The following is a 14,749-nucleotide window of genomic DNA, read 5'->3' as shown; positions in this document are numbered from 1 at the left end:
GGTGGATTGTGCTAAGGTACTAAATCACACTGAAATTCCAAGAATGGAAAAACAGATGGTATATTTCAAATAAGGAAGGGAGAGAGTGATGTGAGAAAAGATCAGAGATGCTAAAGGACCAAACAGGAATGACTGTGGAAACCATGATAAGGACCTTGGATTTCAATCTAGTGTGATAGAAAGACATTGAGAGTTTTTCAACAAGGGAGTGACAAACAATATTTTCATTGTCAAAAGAGCACTCTGGCTGATTTATGAAGAATAAAATATTCTTCATGAAAATGGTTTATTTTAAGTGATGCTGGAACACAACATACAAATGATGATTAAATCTGACATTCAGACTTAGTTACAGAAATAATTCCCACCTACCAATACTATCTTGTTGGACTAAATTGCAGCTCTAATACTGTGCTTCAGAAATGATGTTAGGTGTTTATACCACTGGCAAAAGTATCTGTCACTCACTAATGGTCTAAAAACAGCAAAGTTTAGAGAATCTACTTCTCTATTTTTTTTAATAAGCACCTTAACTATAATGAAGTTTGACTTTTTAGAAATTTTAGCAAGCAATTGAAGCAATATGTTTTACTCTGATTTTTTTTCAGTTTTGATGAAATGGCCAAATATGATCTTCCAGCTACAATTGATTTTATTTTGAAGAAAACTGGACAGAAGAAACTACAATATATTGGCCATTCACAGGGTACCACCATCGGTAGGTAACAGTAATAAAAGCAGAACACTGAGTCGGTAGAAATCACTTTACAATAGTCATGTAGGTTCATGGGTGCCCATACTAATGATTTTTAAAAGGTTGGAAACAGAAGGCAAAATTGAGGAATTATGTGGAAGAAATAATGCTGACCTTCACACTCAACTCACTTTACTTATTTCCCACTTGTATTTCAAGCTTTCAGAGTGCTCATAAATGAATAAATAATAAAGGAAGTGAATGAAATTGGTGTTGAAAACTTGTTTATCTTACAAGCATGTATCTTATTTGCCAAACTTTAGAAAAAGAGTTCTTTGAGGAAGACCTTATATTGTGTGAAAATGGCATTGTGTCAAAGTTCATATCCCCAAGGAGTATCATTAAAGAGAGTTGGCTCTGACTGTGTGGATTGCAGGCCACTAGAGGAAGCAAGAATTCCAAAAAGGAGCCAAGTATCAAGAGGGAGAAATTGGATCATAACGAAATCCACAGGAACTCATTCAGCTCTGTAGGATAGTGGTACACATACTCCTCCTAAATGGTGACTGGGTGTTCTTGCACATTTTTAACCAGATTCAACGTAAGCTATCTCTGGGAGCAACATAACCTTGGTTCATGAGAGGAAAAGCAAGAAAAAAAAAAGTCTTACCTGAAGCTTGTCTTGAATGGGGCAGCCCAGAGCACATCTTCAATAGCACATGGTCAACAATTACCTCAAAATTATTTTTCGAAAATCTAAACTTTTCTATATTACTAAAGTTTACTTCTTTAATTTCCAAGTTATGGCAAGATTTAACCCTTTGATTGGAAAGCTACACCATTGTACTTCTTATAAGTTGCATTTGCATTGGTTAATAGTCCAACAGTTTAAAACAGCATAGACTATAGTTTATACTTTTCTCAATGATAAGTAAATTATTGCACTAAGATGTAATACTTTAGAATTCACTGAGGTAAATAAGAATACCCATGCTGACACCAAATAACTTTAACCTACCTCTAGAGTTATTTGAATTCTGAGCATTTCTGGTTTTTCTCACTCATTGGCAATCCAGCCCCTTCTTTTTGGAAATCTTGCTTTCTCTCATGGCCTGCAATCTGCACAGCTAGGCAGTCAGGGCCAACTCCCTTTAAACACACTCCTAGGAAAGACCATTCTTTCTCCAGTAGAACAGGCTTTATGTTTTATAGGTAAAAATCTCTAAATATGAGCTCTTTTAATTTGATTTATTTTATGTTATTTTTCTGTTTGGGGCTCATACCAGGCTATGCTCATAGTATATTTCTGGATCTGAGCTCAGAGTTCACTCCTGATATGGCACAGGGAAGCATATGTCATGCCAGGGATTGAGCCTGGGAGCCTGGGTTGATTGCATGCAGAGCAAGTGCCTTACCTGCTATACCATCTCTCTGACTCCCTGAAAGCTTTCTGTTAAGGCTATTCCTGAGTCTCATTTGCACTGCACTGTAGCACTGTCGTCCTGTTGTTCATCAATTTGCTTGAGTGGGCAGCAGTAACGTCTCCATTGTGAGACTTATTGTTACTGTTTTTGGCATATTGAATACACCATGGGTAGCTTTCCAGGCTCTGCCCTGTGGGCGGGATACTCTCGGTAGCTTGCCGGGCTTTCCGAGAGGGACGGAGTGTACCATTATTAACAGTAGGGATAGATTTCCTATGTAGTCAATTTAGATAGAATTTGATTCACTATTTAACTATATTACAGTCTACTAATATATACTTACAAATTAATATATACTTATAAATATATATTTATATATAAAGTATATATAAATATATAAACATATATTTATAAGTATAAACTTTATATATAAGCATATACTTTATATATAAGTATAGATATAAGTATATATACTTATATGCAAAGTATATATAAATATATATTTATAAGTATGTAAATATAAGTATTTATACTTTATATAAACCAATTTATTTATTTATAATATTTATAGGCAGAGAGTTTCTTGCCCGCGTGCCTGGATGTCTTCCCCAGGGCCCCTCGGAGGGGATGGGCTCCAGCTTCCCTCCCCGCCCTGAGTAGAGAGAGAGGCTTCTAAAATCTCAGGGACAGGACGAATGGAGAGGTTACTGAGACCGCTTGAGAAATTCAATGATCAACAGGATGATGATAATGATGACAATGATATTTATATAACCAATCAAGAAAACCAATTAATTTATTTAAAAAACATTAAAAAATTTATATTTACAAGTATTATAAATTTATAATTTATAAAACCAATTAATTATAAAATTAATTAATTGTATATAAAGAATGACTATACTTATTATGCACAAATGTTTGAGTTATCCTAAATATTCATTTAAGTATGTATCATATTCTAAATATAGTTGCAGATTCACAATTCATCTTATTTATTTTCTAAACATAAGGAAGTATTTGTTCTATATCTACAAGTCAGATGAGAAAATGAAGATTGTTAAAGAGTTTAGGTGACTTATTCTAGGTATCAAAACTCATAAATCACAGAGCTAGGATTCTAATTCCATTCGATCAAATTTCACATCAGTACTTTTAACCTTTCCTCTTCCATACTATTTATATTACATATTAATTAATTATCACATTGTGATAAGAGTAATTTAAATCATCATTGTGTAAATTCTAACTTTTTTGTCACTATGAGATTATTCTAAAACTGTCCCATTTTCTAAAGTAAGATAAAAAAAAATGTTGTGTTGACTATAGCTACTTCTTTACCAGTTCCATGCTCTTCTATTTCAGGTTTTATTGCCTTTTCCACAAACCCAGAACTGGCTAAGAAAATAGAAGTATTTTATGCACTAGCTCCAATTGCCTATATCAACCATGCCACAACACCTCTTAGAAGACTTTCGATTCTCCCCACCTCGTTGGTAAAGGTATGTACGTGACTCTCCGACTGAATCTAAGAGATCAAACTGAACTTTCATTTCAAAGTGGTGCAAAGGGACCAAAAAATCTGTTTTTGATGACAATGATATTTATATAATATGGTGAAAACTACGCTCATTACCACTTCACCAACACACACACACACACACACACACACGCACACACATTTATATAGTTTGTTGGTTAGTAGGAAATTATCGGTCCCTAGAACAGTTTTTAATATCTCTATTTATTTCTTTGCTCTTAAGTACTTTATCTGGATTGGAGTGCTTTTGCCTCTTCAGAGCTGTTATATTTATCAGACACTTCACACAGCTTTATCTGGTCTGTGATTCTATCCCTGGAGCAGAAAAGGAAAAATAAAAGCAAAGTAAAGTAGTCAAGTAAAAAAACCTAACCTGACTTCTTCCTCATGATGTGATTATTAAACTACCTAGACATTTTGTCCTTTGAAAATCTTTGCTAAAATTATGCTTGAGTAACCCATTTTTCTCAAGGATGTTTTATTATTTGTCTTAGAAATCATGTATCTTGGCAATTATTATTTTTATCATACCATTTTATGATTTATTTTATAGCTCTAATTACCCCCAAATAAGAACTCTTTGTGTCTTTTCAATCACGAATACACTTCTCAGTGTCACACTAGAGATGCAAAATTGATTTGCCTTGTCCATTTCACAACTTTATTATTGAAATTAAATGAAAGAAAGTACTTAAAATTCCTAAAATGACATCCAGAAACATGAAAATATTATTGGCTTACTCACATTTGTATACAAACATCAGATTAATGATTTTTTCTGGGGCTGGGGCGATAGCACAGCGGGGAGGGCATTTGCCTTGCATGAGGCCGACCCGGGTTCGATTCCCAGCATCCCATATAGTCCCCTGAGCACTGCCAGGGGTAATTACTGAGTGCAGAGCCAGGAGTAACCCCTGTGCATTGCCAGGTGTGACGCCAAAAATAAAAATAAATAAAAATAAATGATTTTTTCTAAGGGCTAATGTGAATAACTTTCAAATGATTTTTTTTTTCAGTTTATATTTGGAAATAAGATGTTCTTTGAACACAACATTTTGGATCAGTTCATTGCTACTGAAGTGTGTCCCCGTGAGGGACTGGATCTGCTCTGCAAAAATGCCTTATTTCTTGTTTGTGGTTTTGATGCCAAGAACTTGAACACGGTTTGTATGCATTACAATTTCTTTTCTGAATATTCTGAACTATCTTAATGACTTGTCCCAAAATAATTTTATTTATTTATTTATTTATTTGCTTTTGGGGATCATATCCAGCAATGCTCAGGGCTTACTCCTGGCTCTGCGCTCAGGAATTACTCCTTGGGAGACCATATGGGATGCTGGGGATTGAACCCCAGTTGGTTGTGTGCAAGGCAAACACCCTACCTGCTGTACTATCACACCTGCCCCCGGTAAAAAAGCGTGCTGGTGTGAAAGGGGGTGATGTGTGTATGTTGTTCGCGGACTCTCGGGGCAAGCATTTTCTCTCTCTCTCTCTCTCTCTCTCTCTCTCTCTCTCTCTCTCTCTCTCTCTCTCTCTCTCTCTCTCTCTCTCTCTCTCTCTCTCTCTCTCTCTCCACTCGCCGCTCGTGTTTGGTGCTCTCGAGCCCCTGTGTATGGACCGGATTGGGATGACTCTTTCTTGTGCTCTGCTTCTGTGTGTGCTGCTGTGCTCTCTTCTGTCTGTCTCTGTAGTCTCTCCTCTGGTCTCTTCCGATCTCTCTTCTTCTGATCTCTCTCTCTCCAGAGCCCTTCTGCATCTCTCTCTGAAACCCCACTAGCTCTCACTTCTGACTCTGCCCCGGATTCTCTCTCGCTCTCACTTCTGACTCTGTCTGCTTCTGACTCCGATTCTCACTTGGTTTGTGCTCTTTCTTTCCCCTGCCTCTGGCTCCAATGACTCCCTGATTCTCTTTAGCTTTGGGCTCGGCTTCTGTGTCTTCTCCCTACTTCTCTTACAGTCTTAGTTTATATAGCAATTACATAGGGTGGTAACACAAAGATAGGTTGAACATTAACAAATCAACAGAGGGGTAAGAACACTCCTCCAGGAGATTAACAAAATCTCATCTAAGGAGATTACTCCAGATTACTAGGAGATCCGCTCAAGGGTGGGATCCCATCCAGGGTGTGTTGCTTTCTTCTTTCCTCAGCTAGTAATCCACCTAAATAGTTATAATAAATTTACTTCTAATATTTCTAGCAACATCAATCTGTATGAACACAGTAAGAGATATATCAAACTTATATTTTGGTTTTTCCTGAGGACATCTCACTATATTTTCTAGACCACAGTCCTCAGGTCAGGTTAGTCTTTCTAACCCCAGCAAGGTCCTAGTCTCATTGTTATTTTTGGATCATGACAGCATTTGTCTATGAACATGCTCTCAACTTATAGTTGAGTATTGTGGCGCTTTGGCCTGGCCCATTTTGGTGCCAGGGTACCTCACAGCTTGCACTGGGTCCATTCTGTCCCTTGTTGGGACCCTGCTTTTGGGATGCTAGGAACTGAAGGCAACTGAGTTGAGAAAGAAGATGTCCAGAAGTAAATATTAATGGAGTCAATCAACTCCCAAGTTACAAAGCGTAATATTAACTGTCTTCCTATGTCCACACAGAAAGGACATTGCTTTAAGGTAAACTAATTTCCCTGTGGCAAGGCTGAAAGGACAAATCCAATGTTATCCTACACCCCCCAAAATCATTTTTTTAAAAAATGTTATTTTGGGGGCCAGGGTAATAGTACAGTGGGTAGGGCCTTTACCTTGCATGCAGCCAACCAGGGTTTGATTCTCCGGCACTCCACATGGTCCCTTGAGTACGGTCAGGGGCAATTCCTGAGTGGCACCAAAACCTAAATAAGTTAAAATAAATATTTATTTGTAAATGTTACTTTGGGGGCTGGAGAAAGAACTCAAGTGATACTATAGACTGGGCATTCATGAGGTTGTTCATTTGAACCTTGTCACCATATGAGATTTCTCCATTATCTTCAAATGATAGCCCTCTGACACCACCAGTTACATTGATGTGGTGGTGAATCACCAAGTCTAAGTACTGAACTCTCAGGTCCACACTACTGGGAGTAATTCTGGGAGCTAAAGTTATTTTAAAATTTGTACACGATATTTAGAGAAGATAAAACAAATTTATAAAAGATATAACAAGACAAATAACAAATTATTGCTCCTCCAGCTGTCTTCCATAACCTCCCTAAAAAAGCAGTAGATAGAAAAAAGTCAGAACTTGCCACTTCTGACTACCTAAATATTCAGCATAATAAATTTTGTGATAGGAGATATCAAATCCTTCTGTGGGAAAAGAGAGACATTATGTAAATGTTCTTATAAATATTTGTGATAATAACCATCCCCATGAATTTTATAAAATGTATTTCAGAAAAGTTATGTATGTAAGACCTTGTCTATACCCTATACACTATTTCATTTATTTTGCATTGATCTGGGTTTTAAAATATATGTGTTAAAATGCTGTATTATAAAGTAGTTAAGAGTGTGGATTCAGGGGCTGGAGCGATAGCACAGCGGGTAGGGCGTTTGCCTTGCACGCGGCCCGGCCGACCCAGGTTCTAATCCCAGCATCCCATATGGTCCCCTGAGCAACGCCAGGGGTAATTCCTGAGTGAAGAGCCAGGAGTAACCCCTGTGCATCGCCGGGTGTGACCCAAAAAAAAAAAAAAAGAGTGTGGATTCAGACTAAGAAAGAGCTTAAATTGTTGTCTTTGCAACTGATTTATTTTTTTTTTTGGGTTTTGTTTTTTTTGTGTGTGTGTGTGTTTTATTTTATTTATTTATTATTATTATTATTTTTTATTGAATCACCATGTGGAAAATTACAAAGTTTTCAGGCTTCAGTCTCAGTTATACAAAACTCAAACAACCATCCCTTCACCAGTGCACATATTCCACCATCAAAAAAACCCCAGTATACCTCCCACCCTCCACCCCCCCACCCCCACCTGTGTAACTGATAGATTTTGCTTTACTTTCGTTACATTCAATATTTATTTTTATTTATTTATTTATTTATTTATTTATTTATTTATTTTTAATTTAATAGTTTATTTTTAATTAGTGAGTCAACGTGAGGGTACAGTTACAGATTTATACATTTTTGTGCTCATGTTTCCCCCATACAAAGTTTGATAACCCATCCCTTCACCAGTGCCCATTCCCCACCACCAGTAAACGCAGGGTCCCTCCCCCCCCTCCCCAGTCCTGTCTCCCCCCACCCCACACTGCCACTATGGCAGGGTATTCCCTTTTGTTCTCTCTTTCTGATTAGGTGTTGTGGTTTGCAATAAAGGTGTTGAGTGGCCATTGTGTTCAGTCTCTAGTCTATATTGGGCCCGCATCATCTTTCCCCCACATGACCTCCAATCACATTTTACTTGGTGTTCCCTTCTCTGAGTTTTGCAACTGATTTAAATTCCTGCCTTGCTACCCATAGTCAAAAAACTTGGTTTTGGGGATATAAAATTAGCTAAAGTATATAAAGTATGTGAAACATAGTACAAAGTATATAACACATAATGTCATATTTTTGCTACTAACACTATACTCAAAATTGTCAGTTTATATATATTTCATTGAACACATGAGAAAATCAAGTTCATTAATAAGAAAATTTAATTATACCTCTAGACTATTCACAAAAAGAAAATTTACAGAGGTATTGTTAAATGGGGTGTATATCAAGAACATAGCAATGAAAATAACAATAGATTACATGGCTTCTAACTTCATGAAGTTAAGAGCATTCAGCTCTCTTTTCTCAGTGGTGGTGATAATCTTTACGAATTTTTAAAAGTACATGTGAACAAAGTAAGCTTCCTTTATTCTTTACTTAGTATAGTGAGTTCTTGAATGTTAAAATTCTTTTTTCTTGGAAGAGCATCCCTCTCCACGGTTCAGGGGATGCTCTTTATTCTCGATGTGGAGGAAAAAAGTAGTTCATTCGCATCATTCTAAGAAAAAGCAGTGCAGATTGCTGCATTCCATCAATAAGGACTTAAAGTAGAGACATGGGGAGCAAGGGAAATTAGATTCACCTTCTGCATTGTAATTAAATGTAAGCTGTGTCATTGCTTGTGAAAATGATCAATTGGTTTGACTCAGACAAGATTTTCTATGTAGTGAAATTAAGACCCATTATGAACTATGCAATCTGAGAAGGGGGTTTCAATTTATTGTCTGGGGTTTGATCTAGGTGGATATGGGCAACAGTATCAGGATAGCACAATATTTTACAAATATAGAGTATAATACATCCATACAAAGAGTGTCTTATATATGATTGCACTTACATAATAGGTATAATACATAGATTCTTCTCTCTCTCTCTTTTTTTTTTTGCAAAGTGGAAGGATTGCATGTGAACATTTCATTCACTGTAGTTCTGGTTGTGACACTAAGAGAGAAGAGCAGAATGCTGACTCAAAGATTGAAATTTCAAAGGCCTAAACTCAAGGGTCTTTACTGTAAATATTTATGTAAAATTGATGTTTTTCTAAACTTTTTTGATTTCAAAGTTTTATTTTGATAAAATAGAGATGAGAATCTTTCCTAGAATAGCAAAAATAAAATGGTCTAGTCTAAGAAATTGCCTTTTGCATGTTCTAAAGTGATGTATAATTTTTTGCTCATTTCTTCTTCCTCTGGTAAACACTGCACTTAAACACTTAAGTTGGATGAGAAATATTGTAGCTGTTTGATAAACTGTACTTATGTTTGTGTATGTATGTGTCTGTGTGTATACATATATGTTCTTGAATTCTAGAGTCGTTTGGATGTGTATATATCACATAATCCAGCAGGAACTTCAGTTCAAGATATACTCCATTGGGACCAGGTATAATTTCTCAAATGCTGTTAAAACAATTTTGTGTGCCTAAGCCCTTAGAATTTTACCTAAAGCAGTTTTCAAAATATTACATCAAATGTTCCAAATGAGAATTTTTTTTGTCATACAGCTATGGGATTAAAATAAATATTTAAGTCCATGAATGAAAATTCTATAAAAACAGATGATGCCTTCACTAGAAATAATGAGTGATTTCCGTGACTTGACAGGCAATATAAATTACTTTAAGCAAATCTAAATTGGACTTGTGCGATTACTTTGTCCAGGATGATTTATAGTAATTATCTTTGGAATTAGAAAAAGTTTTCCAAATAATTTTTAAATGGAAATCAAACTACTTTAAAATGTTTGAACTTTTTTTCATAGTAAAAAATATTTATATTTCCTTATGTTCTGAATTTCTCTACATTAGGCCATAAGAAGTGGGAAATTTCAAGCTTATGACTGGGGAAGCTCAGCTCGGAACATAATGCACTATAATCAAGTAAGTGTTTTAGAGTTTACTCACAACTTTTAAGACAGGAATTTATTCATAAGGTATAAAAAGTTAAAGATCAAATTATGATGACTGAGTATGTATTTTCCAGAACAATGTGGTGCCAATACATTCCACAAGAAATGAATTAGGAAATATGTAATATTTCCTTGAAATATATTCATTATGGCAAACATCATCTTAGTCATCCATTCTCTCACACATAACTCATGATTCAGTGGTCATGTACATTGAAGCTATCCTCAAAATAGCACACATAGATGAGAAACTTCCAGAACTTCTCTTCTTACCCTTTTAGATAGAGCGTCCCCATGTCTCAGACCCCCTTTCCGCCTGTTTTTCTATGTTTAATAGAATGTAATGAAATAACATAATAAAACAATAGTTACACTCATGAGCTAGAGCTAGAAATGCAGATCATCTTAAATAATACCTTCACCTTTGTAGATTCCCTATGAAGTGATTCTACTAGAACATATCCCAGATATAATAAAATAATGGTAAGCTTGCAAATCAAGGCAGGAAGTTTTTAATAGATGGTGGCCTTTATATCAATAGATACATTGAGTCCTTCCCCTACTTGTTGAAACAAAAAGAAACAAGGTTTTGGAGTCCATCTTAACTGGGCCTAATATAAGTTCAAACAATAATTTCTTCATTGACAGTACATTATGGATAATGTCTATAAGCCCTTAATTCAGAGTGAATTCTCAGAGAACAAGTACTCTTCAGTTTTCAATTTTCTGCCATTCCTCCTTATAACCCCAGTTTTTTCCTACCCAAATAGTAGTTGAATAACCTGATGAATTATTACCTGGTTCCATGATTGAATATCTAGAAGGAAGTTATGCCCTTTCATAACATATTACATATAGAGATGTTCCCCCTTCTAAAACACTCTTGGTAACATTTGGGAGGTTTTCAGAATAACATCAGATAAAACATTTGTTGAAAATATATTTTTACTCAACTATTACTTCTTCAAACATCTAACCATATACATTATTTGAATTAGCCATTCTACAGGTGTCAAATACAGTATCTCCTACCAGCAATATATTATTTTAACTATCAAATCAGTAATAACTCAGAGTAATTGTTCTGCAACAACCTGAAGAAATGATACACTTAAAAGTCAGAAAGTAAACTTTTGAACAATGGAATATAGTAAAGAAAAATGTTATTATGGACACTTTCCATAATAACATTTGCATTCACTGTATCACTGTCATCCCATTGTTCGTTGGTTTACGAACCAGGCTCCAGTAATGTCTCTATTCCTCCCAGCCCTGAGATTTTAGCAGCCTTTCCTTACTCATCTTTCCCAACGATTGGAGGCTCTTTCAAAGTCAGGGGAATGAGACCTATTGTTACTGTTTTTGGCACATTGAATACGCCACGGGTAGCTTGCCAGGCTCCGCCCCTGCAGGTAAGGGGATACTCTTGGTAGCTTGCTGGGCTCTCCAAGAGGTATATATATATATACTATATATATATGCCCCAAACAGTAACAAGTCTCACAATGGAGACGTTACTGGTGCCCGCTCAAGCAAATTGATGAACAATGGAAGGACAGTGTGACAATGTTACATATATATGTATATATATGTATATATATATATATATATATATATATCACTGTATCACTGTCCTCCCGTTCCACATTGATTTGCTCAAGCTTGCACTAATAACATCTCCATTGTGAGACTTGTTGTTACTGTTTTTGGCATATGGAATACGCCACGGGTAGCTTGCCAGGCTCTGCCATGTGGGAGAGATACTCTCCTTAGCTTGCCAGGCTCTCCGAGAGGGACATAGGAATTGAACCCGGGTTGGCGGCATGCAAGGCAAATGCCCTACCTGTTGTGCTATCGCTCCAGCCCATATATATATGGCATATCGAATATGCAACAGGGAGTTTGCCAGGCTCTTCCTATGTGGGCGGGATACTCTCGGCAGCTTGCCGGGCTCTCTGAGAGGGATGGAGAATACAAGATAATGCATTTTAGTAACATAAACATATATAACATATTATCTTAAAGATACATATGTATATTTATATATATTTAAGAGAATGTGTTCCACAACAGCTAACAAAATTCTCTGTAGGCAGAGGAGGAAATGCTGATAGTTTTCTTGTTACCATATCCAAATTTATGAACATGTTTAGTTCTATGTGTGAATGTTGATTTTATAGATATAGGAATCAAGTAAGACATAGGTTTTTCCTACAATTTGAATAGGTATTTAGTGAAATCAGGTCAGCAAATACAGTTGGCTGACCTATTAACTAAAATGGAAAGTCCATATCATGGACTCACAAAATAAGTGAGGACATTTTGAGGCCATATTTTAGAATTTTAGGGTAGAAATAATCTATTGCAGCTAAAATTCAATCAATTTCCTTGACTTTGTGTTGAAATTCTGCTTTTCAAAAAAATTTGTTAGAATAATTATCTATAGTCTTGCTGGTCAAAGCGTAGCCGAGGACCAGTAGCATCAATATCTCCTGGAATTGCAAATTTTAATCTCTTCTGCATGTATTAACCAGAAATTTCACTTTCATTAGGTCCCCCAGGGCTGGATCGATAGCACAGCCGTTGGGCGTTCGCCTTTCACGCGGCTGACCCGAGTTCGATTGCTCTGTCCCTCTCGGAGAGCCCGGCAAGCTACCGAGAGTATCGAGCCCGCGCGGCAGAGCCTGGCAAGCTACCGTGCGTTTTGGATATGCCAAAAACAGTAACAATAAGTCTCGCAATGAGAGACGTTACTGGTGCCTGCTCGAGCAAATCGATGAGCAATGGGATGACAGTGACAGTGACATTAGGTCTCCAGACAATTCACAGTTTCATTAGATTTTGAGAAGCATTCATCTCAAACGTATTGCATACATGTTGCATTGTGGATTAAGATGACTTTCTCTGAGTAATCATCTTATTTAGAATTTATGTATAGTTTAGCAAACATATTAAATGAGTTATTTTAGGATTATATATTAAATATTTGAGTGTTATGTGATCTACCAAATAAATAAGTGTTGGGTTTAAAATACTTATAAACTTTTTCCTGTTTTTTTTCTTTCTTTTTCCCTCTTGCTTTTTAGCCCACACCTCTTCAGTACAATCTGACATCAATGCAAGTACCAATTGCACTGTGGAGTGGTAGCAGAGATTGGTTGGCTGATCCTAAAGATGTTGACAGGTTGCTTACCACACTTCCTAATATTATTTACCACAAGCAGATTTCTCCTTTCAATCACTTAGACTTTATTTGGGCAATAAATGCACCCCAAGAAGTTTACAATCACATGGTTTCCATGCTGAAAAAAGAAAAAAATTAGACCTGACTGTAAAAAGAATGATCTAGTTAGTCTTCCCAATTATTTTTCTCTTAGACGTGATTCTCTATGACATTTTCTCAATGCAGTGCTTTTTTTTCTGTAATTTTGACTTTAGAAATATATTTGCATCAATAAACTTCCCATTTGTCATTTGAACGTAAAAGAATTTGAAGAAATTTTATTTTTACACTTGAAAATTATCTAGAAATATTGGAAAGAACAAAGTCCTGAGAAGGCAAGACTTTCTATTCATCTCCTCATTCAGTTTTCTTTCTAGATCTATGAACCACGAATTATGACCATCAAATGGGACCATCAAATAGTACTGAAAGTTGTTGCCTCTTATGCACACTTGAGATTGAATGAGTTGTTTACTATTAAGTATTGTTAAAACTCAATACCTCTGAAAAAGTAGATATCCCATGCTCTTTTGTGTATAATCTCATGAAAAGATAAGTTGGGCTGTGTCATCTTAATTGAGGTGTGTTCACTTTTCCTTCCTCAGTAAGCTATAGGCAACTTCGACTCAAAAAATCGGGAGGCAAATGGTGTTTTATATACTTCACTACTGGGGCTGGAGCGATAGAACAGTGGGTAGGGTGTTTGTCTTGCACGCGACCGACCTGGGTTCGATTCCCAGTATCTCATATGGTCCCCTGAGCACTGCCAGGAGTAATTCATGAGTGCAGACCTAGGAATAACCCCTGTGCATCCCAGGTATGACCCAAAAAGCGATATATATATATATATATGTATATATATATATATAAACTTTTCTACTGTTCTGTTCCTTATGACCATACAATATGCACCAAATAACCGAAGAATTTTCTCTATCACCGACACAATTCTGACAATCATAATTTCAACAAAAAAGTTACAGAAGTTTAAAAAGAGAAGAATCACTATGGATATTTAGACATATCAAAATGGAGGCCGCTTGGCTGAGCCACTCTCAGAACCAGAGAAAGTAGCAGCAGACTCATAATCCACATCACTTTCATCTGATGCACTAGAAGTGGGCTATATGGAAGAGATGAGGGTCTCTCCATAGGGAACATTAATTCACTGGCATCAGAAATATTTTTATTTTGAGAGCATGTTTCTACTGGGAATATGTCGCATCTCTTTTGGGACTTAGGTAAGGGAGGAGCTGATGGTTGAGCTATCTCAAATGAGGGAAGTTTCTCTGTCTTATCTTTAATCCTTTTAAAGACCTGTTTGCTAAATTCCTGTTCCAGAGAAAATTCTCCTATTGTATCCTTAATATTCTCTTTCTCAACTGTACTTTTCCAAAACAGGAGAATAGAATTAACAATTCCATGGGGATCTTAGTCCCTTCCTTAGATGCCATGTAGACATTTTACTTAACT

The 14,749-nt window shown here is 36.2% G+C and overlaps 1 protein-coding gene across 2 annotated transcripts in view; it reads left to right on the top strand.

Moving 5' to 3' along the window:
* Nucleotides 1-13,376, top strand: part of LOC101551558 (gastric triacylglycerol lipase) — a 30,717-nt gene extending 17,341 nt beyond the window's left edge. For both annotated transcript variants that reach the window (XM_055119461.1, XM_004607623.2), the window contains 6 exons: nt 609-718; nt 3,484-3,620; nt 4,675-4,821; nt 9,457-9,528; nt 9,953-10,024; nt 13,140-13,376. In XM_055119461.1, the coding sequence (XP_054975436.1) occupies nt 609-718; nt 3,484-3,620; nt 4,675-4,821; nt 9,457-9,528; nt 9,953-10,024; nt 13,140-13,376 (775 nt within the window). The remainder of the gene's footprint in view (nt 1-608; nt 719-3,483; nt 3,621-4,674; nt 4,822-9,456; nt 9,529-9,952; nt 10,025-13,139) is intronic.
* The last annotated feature ends 1,373 nt before the right edge of the window (nt 13,377-14,749 follow it).

This window comes from Sorex araneus, chromosome 11 (genome assembly GCF_027595985.1).
Source record: "Sorex araneus isolate mSorAra2 chromosome 11, mSorAra2.pri, whole genome shotgun sequence".
NCBI classification, from domain to species: domain Eukaryota; kingdom Metazoa; phylum Chordata; class Mammalia; order Eulipotyphla; family Soricidae; genus Sorex; species Sorex araneus.
Note: the sequence above shows the minus strand (reverse complement) of the source record. Positions and strands in the feature narration are given on the sequence as shown.